Here is a 12,014-nt window from a genome sequence, read left to right as displayed (position 1 = left end):
ACAGTGGTACCCCGATCATCCTGCACACAGTGGTCCCCTGATCATCCTCTACACAGTGGTCCCCTGATCATCCTCTACACAGTGATCCCCCTGATCATCCTGCACACAGTGGTCCCCGGTCCTCCCCGGTGTTGGGATGATGTGGGTGTGGAGGGGGAGGGGGGTCAGGTATCACTGCAGATTGCTCGGCTCCTCCCCTTCTCTCTGACAGCCCCCCCCGGGAAGGAGCAGAGAGCGGAGCAGGCAGCAGGAAGCGGCTGTCCGTCCATCTCTCCATCCAGACCCGTCCAGCCGGTCTCCATCCTCCCAGTCCCCGGCTCATCCCCGACTCACCTCCGACTCACCCCGACTCACCCTCCGCCATGAACTTCCTCCGGCGCCGGTTGTCGGACAGCAGCTTCATCGCCAACCTCCCCAATGGTTACATGACCGACCTGCAGAGACCCGAACCCCCCCAGCCACCTCCACCTACCGGACCGGAACGGAGACCCTCCGGACAGACGGCGGGGGGATTCTTCTCCTCCATCTCCAATGCGGTGAAACAGACGGCGGCCTCGGCTGGGCTGGGAGAGCAGAGTGCGGGGGGCCCCGGGAGAAGGTCCCGAATACTGCTCATCATAGATGACCCCCATACCGACTGGTGAGTACCGAGCCAACCCCCCAACATGTGAGTGTCACCCCCCGATAATACATCTATATCAGGACCCCCCCCCCCAACATGTGTCACCCCCGATAATATATATCAGGACCTCCGACATGTGTCACCCCCGATAATATATCTATATCAGGACCCCCCAACATGTGTCACCCCCCAATAATATATCTATATCAGGACCCCTGACATGTGTAACCCCCATAATATATCTATATCAGGACCCCTGACATGTATCACCCCCAATAATATATATCAGGACCTCCGACATGTGTCACCCCCAATAATATATCTATATCAGGACCCCCAACATGTGTCACCCCCAATAATATATATCAGGACCTCCGACATGTGTCACCCCCAATAATATATCTATATCAGGACCCCCAACATGTGTCACCCCCAATAATATATCTATATCAGGACCTCCGACATGTGTTATCCCCCGATAATACATCTATATCAGGACCCCCAACATGTGTCACCCCCAATAATATATCTATATCAGGACCCCCCCAACGTGTGTCACCCCCAATAATATATCTATATCAGGACCCCTGACATGTGTCACCCCCAATAATACATCTATATCAGGACCCCCCAACATGTGTCACCCCCAATAATATATCTATATCAGGTCCCCCGACATGTGTCACCCCCCCCCAACATGTGTCACCCCCCATAATATGTCTATATCAGGACCTCCGACATGTGTCACCCCCAATAATATATCTTTATCAGGACCCCCCCAACATGTGTCACCCCCGATAATACATCTATATCAGGACCTCCGACATGTGTCACCCCCAATAATACATCTATATGAGGACCCCCAACATGTGTCACCCCGATAATATATCTATATCAGCACCCCTGACATGTGTCACTCCCCGATAATAGATCTATATCAGGACACCCCAACATGTGTCACCCCCCCCCATAATATTTCTATATCAGGACCCCCAACATGTGTCACCCCCAATAATATATCTATATCAGGACCCCCAACATGTCTCACCCCCAATAACATATCTATATCAGGACCCCTGACATGTGTCACCCCCAATAATACATCTATATCAGGACCCCTGACATGTGTCACCCCCAATAACATATCTATATCAGGACCCCCGACATGTCACCCCCAATAATATATCTATATCAGGACCCCTGACATGTGTCACCCCCCCCCCCCCCCATAATATGTCTATATAAGGACCTCCAACATGTGTCACCCCCAATAATATATCTATATCGGGACCCCCGACATGTGTCACCCCCCCATAATACTTCTATATCAGGACCCCCTACATGTGTCACCCCGTTAATACATCTATATCAGGACCCCCCACATGTGTCACTCCCGATAATATATCTATATCAGGACCCCCCAACACTCATCACTGTCCTCCCAATAATATATCTATATCAGGACCCCCCAACACTCATCACTGACCTCCCAATAATATATCTATATCAGGACCCCCCAACACTAATCAATGACCTCCCAATAATATATCTATATATGGACCCCCCAACACTGATCACTGACCTACCAATAATATATCTATATCAGGACCCCCAACACTCATCACTGACCTACCAATAATATATCTATATCAGGACCCCCAACACTGAATACTGACCTCCCAATAATAATATATCAGGACCCCCAAACACTAATCAATGACCTCCCAATAATGTATCTATATCAGTATTCATTGATCTGTCTACACAGACAATTCCATGCTGTCATCCCGACTGATCTGAGCCTCCTAAATATGATATATATTGTATGATTCCCTTCACTCATCTGTAGTCATCATATGTTCTAAGTACATTGGGCGATCCCCACACTGACCCTTCCCTGGAAACATCTGTGTATTATATGATCCCCTGGCTGTCACCCCATCTGTGTACCCCAAATATTCCATATACTGTAGATAAGGTGATGACACCCCCTGAGACCCCTATTATTTTATATACACTAATCTGTATACCATAAATATTCCACATAGGTGATATGATCCATACACAGTCCATTATTATTTTATATAGGATGTACAATTTATAACATTGATTTGTGTACCCCAAATATTGTATTATACATAGATGATGTGATCTCCCTTGCTGAGTCCCTATTATTTTATATAGGATTTATCTATCACACTGACCTGATGATGTGATTCCCTCAATGAATGGAGGTCTGTAGGATTCATTATAATGCATATGGTTCCAAACAGGGAATTGTGTACCCCAAATATTCCATGAAGATGTTGTCATGCCTCACTGATAACAGTCCCCGAAAATGTTATATAGATCGTCACTCACATTAATTAGTGCACCCCCCCAAAGTTCTGTGATGCAAGTTAATTTGTTTACAACAAAATCAATAGCTACAGCAATAAATCAGATCCACTAGAATTGAATTGAATGCATTACCCATCAACCAGAAGAAGTCCTTATTAAATGTATGACGTGTGATTTTCTAATAGAATTTAAGGATGCCGATTTAATTAAACATAGAAGGTGAGACCCCTAATTGTATATGTAAGTGATGGCATTCTCACATTCTCTGATGACATTCGTGGGCCTAAAAGGTTGTGAAGATTATTCATGTTGTAATCAGTGGAACTGGAAATATGGATTATCACTGTGATTAGAGGTTCTGTCCTAAACAGATGTGTAAATTATCACTGTCACTGTGATCAATGCCCCCCCCCTAAAATTATATGTAGATTATTACTGTCACTGTGATCAATGTGTCCCCCCTAAAACTATATGTAGATTATCGCTGTGATCAATGGGTCCCCCCTAAAATTATATGTAAATTATTACTGTCACTGTGATCAATGGGCCCCCCTAAAACTATATGTAGATTATCACTGTGATCAATGGGTCCCCCCCTAAAACTATATGTAGATTATCACTGTGATCAATGGGCCCCCCCCCCTAAAACGATATGTAGATTATCACTGTGATCAATGGGTCCCCCCTAAAATTATATGTAGATTATTACTGTGATCAATGGGTCCCCCCTAAAATTATATGTAGATTATCACTGTGGTCAGTGGGTCCCCCCTAACATTATATGTAGAGTATCACTATCACTGTGATCAATGGGTCCCCCCTAAAATGTAAATTATTACTGTCACTGATCATTGGGTCCCCCCTAACATTATATGTAGATTATTACTGTCATTGTGATTAGTAGGTAACCCCTAAAATTATATGTAGATTATCACTGTGATCAGTGGGTCCCCTTAATGTTATACGCATATTATCACTGTCACTGTGATCAGTGGGCCCCCCGAAAATGAAATGCAGATTATCACTGTCACTGTGATTAGTGGGCCCTCCCTAACATTATATGTAGATTATTACTGTCACTGTAATTACTGGGTCCCCCCTAAAATTATATGTAGATTGTCACTGTCATCAGTGGGTTCCCTTAAAGTTAAATGCAGATTATCATAGACATTGTGATCAGCAAGTCTCCCCTAAAGCTATATGCATATTATTATTGTGATCAGTGGGTCTCTCCTAAAATGATATACAGATTATCACTGTAAATAGTGGGTCCATCCTAAAATTATATGTAGGTTATCATTGTGATTAGAGGGTCAGCCCTAAAATTATATGCAGATTATCACTGTCACTGTGATCAGTGGGTTTCCCCTAAAGATATATGTATATTAACACTGTGATCAGTGGGTCTCCCCTAAAGATATATGTATATTAACACTGTGATCAGTGGGTCTCCCCTAAAGATATATGCATATTAACACTGTGATTAGTGGGGTTCCCCTAAAGATATATGTATATTATTACTGTGATCAGTGGGTCTCCCCTAAAGATATATGTATATTAACACTGTGATCAGTGGGTTTCCCCTAAAGATATATGCATATTATTACTGTGATCAGTGGGGTTCCCCTAAATATATATGCATATTATTACTGTGATCAGTGGGCCTCCCCTAAAGATATATGTATATTATTACTGTTATCGGTGGGTCTCCCCTAAAGATATATGCATATTATTACTGTGATCAGTGGGGTTCCCCTAAATATATATGCATATTATTACTGCAATTAGTGGGGTTCCCCTAAAGATATATGCATATTATTACTAGAATCAGTGGGTCTCCCCTAAAGATATATGCATATTATTACTGGGATCAAGGGGTCTCCCCTAAAGATATATGCATATTTTTACTGTGGTCAATGGGGTTCCCCTAAATTTATATGCATATTATTACTGCAATTAGTGGGGTTCCCCTAAAGATATATGCATATTATTACTGGGATCAGTGGGTCCCCCCTAAGGATATATGCATATTATTACTGTGATTAGTGGGGTTCCCCTAAAAGAAACAGATTAATTACTTTTGTCAATGTGATTCCCTAAAATTATGTGCAGATTGTCCCTGTGATCAGAGGGTTCCCCCTAAAATGATGCATAGGTTTTGTGATTTCCCAATAAAATGACAACTTCTCCAAAATGCATTATGATGATATGATTTAGCCAGTGTTTTAGGGTTACTCTAAAATTAATATTGCGCAAACCCCCAACTAGTGGATTCAGCTAACATAATATATAACTTATTTAATGCCTTCTATTGATTAGTGAATTCCCTTTTATGTGATGACTCCAATGAGCGTTGCATACCCCATTCTATGATCCCCTACAGGGACTGCAGGCTTAGTGTTATGGCTGCACTTATGTACTGATAACATAGGTGGTCCCTGTAATGGCCAATGTGCACTCTAAATCCGATATTATTTTTGTTATATATATATATATATATATATATATATATATACATGCATGCAAACACATATCCATAAATCAATGTGCAGAGATGAAAATCCCAGTACTGTACACGGGGAACAAGTCTTAACCTAATATATATTTTGCATATTTTTTTCTATTTGTATATGCAGGTGACACATGATAGTTGAAGAGTAAATATTTGTATCAAAAATAGATTGTTTTTGCTATTGCCTGTGCAGTGGATGGATGTATAACAATGTTTCAATGTAAAATCAAACAAGTGACATTTTGATAATATTTTGTATCTCTGCAAACACAGTAATTTATTTGTGCGTGGTAAGAATTTGAAGGACATTATTTGTGATCTGCATAGTAAATAATGTCAAATATCTACAGATTTTTCCAGTATGAATGACACCTATATGATAGATGAGATACATGATAGAACACGTCTATCACATTGTATCATGTTTATGTATGGTTGGCCGTGTTTTCATGTTTATTGTGCACAGGGTGCAGGATTTGTGTTGCATTCATGCATTATATGTGTAATATTCATGCATTGTGTATATATACAGCATTGCATTACTTATTGATAACCTGCAGGAAAATCTACGGATAAAAAAAACAAACTGCTTTGGTAGAGCTTTAGGGATGAGCTGTCCTTGAATAATTTTTTATTTCAGTATCACAGAGCCCGGAGCGCAGCCGAAGCGCTTATGCAAATACTGACTTTCTCAAAGACAATATTTAGACCTAGGCAAGTCCTAGCCTCGCATTACGTAATGCCTGGGCCTCTGGATTGGATGGGGCCAGCTCCTGATATTATAGGAGGCAGATAGGGACCATGACCTACGCTCCGACCTACCATGCAAGGGCTGATAATTCCACTGGTTTGCTTAATTAAAAATTATCGGAGGCATTTGTGTGTGTACAGCTGAGGGTGGGAGATTAACCACTTAAAGTGGATGTAAACCCTCCATATACCCAGTGAGGTGAACAGCCTCAGATGATACACAGGGATGATGAAACCAATCTCACTACATAGGTTTTATATGTATATCTGCTGTCTTCACATTTATATACTGTTTAGAAAGTACAGATCCTGTTAGGAGATTTTCTCTTCCTGCTTAACACAGAGTGTGATGTCTGGACATACAGCCAAGATAGCTAAAATTGCTGATTGGAGAAAAGGCACACACCCCCTCTCCTCATAGACAGAAACTCTGAGAGCTGTTTTGTAATAGGAGCTGCTCTCTGATAATCTATTTTAGCAACCTCCTTTGACAAAAGATTCTGGCTGCTTTTGTCTAAAAAGTCCAAAAATGTGTCAGGAGTTCTCAGGCTGATAACAGGAACCGTTCAGAAGAGAGCTACAAGACTTCGCTCATTGAAAAGAGATAACAAAATACTGCAGATACATGTGCCCAGCTCAAATTTCATGAATCAGGTTTACATCCACCTTAAGGACGCCGCACGACTATATACTTACTGACTTTGAAGAGGGATATCTTGTAACAGCAGCAGCTGCTGTCACAACCAAGATATCCATCTCTTCAGGCGGCGGTCCTGTAAACGATAATGGTGGTCTCTGCGGCGGATTCACCGCAAGATCACCATTATCGGCGGCGGGAGAGGGCTCCCCCTCTCGCCGCTCTGCCGCGCCATCCGCCCTGTACCGGAGGCAGCGGCGGAGGCGATCGGGTCCATCCTCGTGCTGGGCATGGATGCAAGTGAGGGCAAGATGGCCCCCACCCATATCCATACCATAGCAGGGCAAAAGCGACATTTAAAAGGGCCCTAAGCAAAATGACAACATGTCACATTAAAGTTGTGAAGCGCGGGGGGCTGCCGAAAATGACATGTCACATTAACCACTTCCCTACCGGCTCATAGTAAAATGACGTCCACAAAGAACCTCTGCCGTTCAGAGTGGACGTCATATGATGTCCTGGGCTTTGTGGGGGGATATCTGAAAGATGCCTGCAGCTAGAGGCATCATTCAGATATCCTTCTCTTGTGCCGGCGATTCTGCACAACGTAAAAACGATCATAGCGGCGGTTCCGCCGCTAGATCGTTCTTACAGGCGGTGGGAGGGGACATCCCCCCTCCCGCCGCCATCCGGTGCTTCTCCGGGCTCTCCCGTGCCATCGGGGGCCCGGAGAACGAATCGTCCGGCGCTCGCAGGAAGCATAGAGATGACTGGTGACCAAATGGTCACCAGTCATCTCTATGACCATCGGAGGACCCGGGCGCGATGTGATGACGTCACGCTCGGGTCCCCGTAAGTAAACAAAGCCGCGATTGCGGCTGCTAAGCAACAGTAAACATGAGATCGGTGAATTTTTTTTCACCAATTTCATGCTTTCAGGCCTGGAGGAGAGATGTGGGGTCTTATTGACCCCGCATCTCTCCACAAAGAGTACCTGTCACACACATTCCTATTACAAGGGATGTTTACATTCCTTGTAATAGGAATAAAAGTGATAATAAAAAAATAAAAATAAAAAAAAAAGTGTAAAAAAAGAAATAAATATATATATATATATATATAAAAAAAAAAAAAAGAAATAAAATAAAAATTTTTAACGCCCCTGTCCCCAGTAGCTTGCGCGCAGAAGCGAACGCACACACAAGTCCCGCCGACATATGTAAACGCCGTTTAAACCACATATGTGAGGTATCGCCGCGTGCGCTAGAGTGCCAGCAACAATTCTAGCACTAGATCTCCTCTGTAAATCTAAACTGGTAACCTGTAAAAATTTTCAAAGCGTTGCCTATGGAGATTTTTAAGTACCGACGTTTGCGCCATTCCATGAGTGTGCGCAATTTTAAAGCGTGACATGTTAGGTATCTATTTACTCGGTGTAACATCATCTTTCATATTTTATAAAAAAATTGGGCTAACTTTACTGTTTTGTTATTTTTTTAATTCATGAAACAATTTTTTTCCAAAAAAAAGGCGTTTGAAAAATTATTGCGCAAATACCGTGCAAGATAAAAGGTTTCAATAACCGTCGTTTTATTACCTAGGGTGTCTGCTAAAAAAACATATATAATGTTTGGGGGTTCTGCGTAATTTTCTAGCAAAAAAATTATGATTTGTACATGTAGGAGAGAAGTGCCAGAATAGGCCTGGTATGGAGGTGTGTATAAAAGCCCTGTATGGAAGTGGTTAAAGATTAAAGTTGAGCAGCGGGGGGGAGGAGGTGTTCTGCGTTCTGCTGTCGGAAATGACATCTTACATTAAAGTGAGAAGCGGGGGGTGCTGACTTCTTACCTCTTCTTCCGTGCAGCCAGCGAGTTGAGGGGTCGAAAATTACTTCTCACCAGGCGGGGCCTCTGGTAATTCTCGCCCATATCGTCTTGAAGGGACAATTTATTTTTGTTATTTTTTCAAATGACAGAAATTATTATTATTTATTTTTTATTGCATTTTAGTCTAAATATGAGATCTGAGGTCTTTTTGACCCCAGATCTCATATTTAAGAGGGCCTGTCATGCTTTTTTCTATTACAAGGGATGTTTACATTCCTTGTAATAGGAATAAAAGTGATCCAATTTTTTTTTTAAAACTGTGTAAAAATAAATAAAGTCCAGTAAAATAAATAATAATAATAAAAAAAACAGTTTAAAGCCCCGTCCGGACGAGCTCGCGCACAGAAGCGAACACACATGCTCCTGAGTGAATTTCCACGAAACACGTAGAGCATTTTAGGATACAATCTGTTTTGTTTTTATCATGTATTTAATCATTCATGTTTATATCAACTTATGTCTATCAGGTATCTATACTACTGTGATCTTGTTTAGCAGATTTTATATACCTGTGAGCACTATGGCTCTACTGTACCATTGTTGTTTGTATTTATCTGATGAATTGTTTCAATAATGTAACAACTTTTATAAATTAGATCATTCAATAAATATTTGCTTTTTATATATTTTTTTACTTTATTACATATATACTGTATGTATATCATGTATACATGCAATACACCTCACTCAAAGTCCCAAACTTCCTTTTTTGCTCTCAAGCAATTAAACAGGTGTACCTAATAAAGTAGCCAATGTGTGTGTGTATATACTGTATATATTTAGGTATGCTGGGTGAATGAGAACACATAAAAAAATATATAGTGGAAATATAATTTAAGTGTTAAGGTAATGTGTGTTTCTAGTCTATCATATAGTTTTATGGTTGTATTGTACTGCAGATGGATTATTTGGCCTATAGACAATTTACAGCTGACCCCAAATGGAGATGCTCATTGCTTGTTTTTTTTCTGTATTTCTGCTCATAGAAGGCAAAGTAATAGTACATCATGACTGCCTGATAATGTTGCCAGTCTCAGGTGCATTGATTTCATTTTGTTAGAACAATTAGAAAATTTGGAAAATTGATTCCTGGTTCACAGGTATACAGCAGCATGACTATAGGCATGGATTAGAAGACCACCCAGCTGCTATGGGGAACATGGATGGGCAAGGGCCCTACTAGGGAGGTTGTCTGATGTCACCATTGCAGATTCAGACACATAGGTTCATTCTATAAGATTTCCTTTATTTCCCTTTAAGCCTGGAATAAACTGCAAAGTTTTTTTGTGGTTATACCCAACGTTGTATCCTGGCCTAGGCCAACAAGGCCCATGCCTAGGGCATCACTTTGCAGGGGGGCAGTCCCCGCCGGCTTGTGCTACACTGTTAGTGTAATGCAAGCTGCTTCTAATTTTGACTGTCCTATCATCCTGGACCACAAACCTCCCTCACTGTGCTATATGTTTTCTGCTGCACCATGGTTATATCTTCTTAGTCCTCTCCATAAAATTATCAGAAATTTGTACCTAAAGTGGAACTATAGGCAACACTTTTTTTTTCATTTTGGATAGAGTAAGGGAGGGTTACTGCCCCTGTCAGTTTATTTTTTTACCATCCCTGTTCCATTGCAGAGATTTACCTTCACTTCCTACCCCATAGCCAAACAGGAAGTTAGAGGAAATCTATGCAAATTAAGGAAATCCATTCCCCCCCCCCCCAGGCCCTAAGATTTAGTGCCCCATTCGAAAAAAGGGGCGTGGCCTTGACAGGAAGGGGTGGGTCATATTAAAATTAGGGGGTGCACGAGTTTAGTCAGGCCTAGGGCAGCACAAAACCTAAATACACTACTGGTTATACCAGCACTCTGCTATTGTATATTGACAGGGGGACTCCCTCTCCCCACCAGAATACACTGATCGCTGCTCACAGCCATTGGCTGGATTCTGAATTTGCACCATGTCTCTTTGAAAAAAGCTGGTTGTTAGACTGACTTCTGTCAGGAATACAGGACACTCTTGCGAAGGTTTTCCGTATGACAACATTTCCATACATTGTAGCACTTTGTCCGGAGTCTTCCTTTAAAGCCCAACTTCAGAAAACCTAAATTCCTCAGCCCTACTGCAAGGGTTAGCTGCTTGTTTAGTTTTGGAGACAATTAAAGAATTGTTGTCCTTTAATAGAAGCCCTGGAGGCAAACTCATTCGTCCAAAGATGCCCGACTATAAAGCTAATTAACAAAGTGTGGCAGACCACGAAAGCTTTATTGGGCTATATTGGGATAACTGAATTTGCTCCCCTCTCGCATAATAAGAACTTAATGGAACTTAAAGATCTAGAAATCCCCAAAATTTGGGAGATCCAAGGAATAACACGGGTACTACATATGTATGAGGGCAACCTTATCAAAACGTTTTCAAAACTGAGAGAAGAATTTGATGTACCTAACAAAACTTTTTTTAATTACTTACAGATTAGACATGCCCTCCAGACCCAGTTTAAGGTTTATCCAATGGTCAGGACACATATCCCTGTGCTTCTTAAGACAATCCAAACAAATATAACGAAAGGCCAAATCTCGGTACTATACGACAAAATCGGCACTAAAACTATAAGTCAAAGTGGGGCTTTTAAGAGCCGAGAAAGATGGGAAAAAGACATTGGGTCACTAACCTCGGAGCAATGGAATGATATTCTACATAGAGGGACATTGGTGTCAATCGCCCCAGCACAGAGATTGTCCCATTTATTTCTATTGCACCGGGTCTATCATACCCCTAAAAAAATGTTTTTTCTAGGTTGGAACCAGAGCGATGAATGCCCCAGGTGCAAGACACCGGGGGATCTTATTCATATGTTCTGGAGATGCCCCAAGCTCTTCAGATACTGGATAGAAGTGATAAACAGGATTAATAAAACCTTTAAAACCTTCTTAGAGCCGGAGGTTAGAACCTGCCTGTTAGGAGGTATGGAAGACCATAGAATCCCTCCAGGAGCAATGGAAAGTGTACTTAGGTGCTTATTCCAAGCTCGGAAATTAATAGCTCAGAGATGGCAAGCGCATGCTCCTCCATCTGTGGAGAACTGGGTCGAAACTATCAATGCACTGGTATGGTGCGAGAGGGTGGCCTTTATTAAGCAGGGAAATTATGGTAGATTTAGAAGATTGTGGGGACCTTGGCTAAGAGAAATGGGATTCCCCCTGGATAGATAACTTCTATAGGGGGGCTTAAAATCCTCTCACCCTATGGGTGTCAAAGATTCTCTATA

General features: G+C 41.8%; 1 protein-coding gene across 1 annotated transcript in view; it reads left to right on the top strand.

The window, feature by feature from the left end:
* Positions 1-207: 207 nt before the first annotated feature.
* The window catches only part of SYN2 (synapsin II), a 393,026-nt gene continuing 381,219 nt past the window's right edge, over positions 208-12,014 (top strand). The window contains exon 1 of the mRNA XM_040359324.1: positions 208-640. Coding sequence (XP_040215258.1) covers positions 363-640 — 278 coding nt within the window. The 5' untranslated portion in view covers positions 208-362. The remainder of the gene's footprint in view (positions 641-12,014) is intronic.

The sequence above is a fragment of the Rana temporaria genome, chromosome 7 (assembly GCF_905171775.1).
Source record: "Rana temporaria chromosome 7, aRanTem1.1, whole genome shotgun sequence".
NCBI lineage: Eukaryota > Metazoa > Chordata > Amphibia > Anura > Ranidae > Rana > Rana temporaria.
This window is presented reverse-complemented; position numbering and strand designations above follow the sequence as displayed.